The sequence below is a fragment of the Nestor notabilis genome, unplaced genomic scaffold, assembly GCF_000696875.1.
Source record: "Nestor notabilis isolate BGI_N333 unplaced genomic scaffold, ASM69687v1 scaffold3448, whole genome shotgun sequence".
Lineage (NCBI taxonomy): Eukaryota > Metazoa > Chordata > Aves > Psittaciformes > Psittacidae > Nestor > Nestor notabilis.
This window is the reverse complement of record NW_009941354.1, coordinates 344-653: the sequence shown is the minus strand read 5'-3', so window position 1 is coordinate 653 and position 310 is coordinate 344. Positions and strand designations below refer to the sequence as shown.

Here is a 310-nt window from a genome sequence, read left to right as displayed (position 1 = left end):
AGACACACAGGAAGATATAAAACGAAATCAGGATTGTGTGCTGGTTTATTGTGTGCTTTACCTTTCCTGTCAGGCTTGGTGCATCTTTTAACAAGTCGTATGGAGTCTTTCACAAACTGACGGCTGGGTTCCACGAATTGCATTACCTGATCCATGATTACCTGCAAAGATGAATGGATTTAGTTGGTGGAGCCATGAAAAGAGAATTCTTAGTTGCAGAACTAGAAGGAGCAGTTACCAATGAAATTTGTCAAGACTTGAGATAATTTAAATTGTCATATTCCAACCTAACCAGACATTAAAAGCTAAT

General features: G+C 38.4%; 1 protein-coding gene across 1 annotated transcript in view; it reads right to left on the bottom strand.

Moving 5' to 3' along the window:
• Positions 1 to 155, bottom strand: part of SEC61G (Sec61 gamma subunit) — a 2,652-nt gene extending 2,497 nt beyond the window's left edge. The window contains exon 1 of the mRNA XM_010020828.1: positions 62 to 155. Within this exon, the coding sequence (XP_010019130.1) occupies positions 62 to 155 (94 nt within the window). The remainder of the gene's footprint in view (positions 1 to 61) is intronic.
• Between the last annotated feature and the right edge of the window lie 155 nt (positions 156 to 310).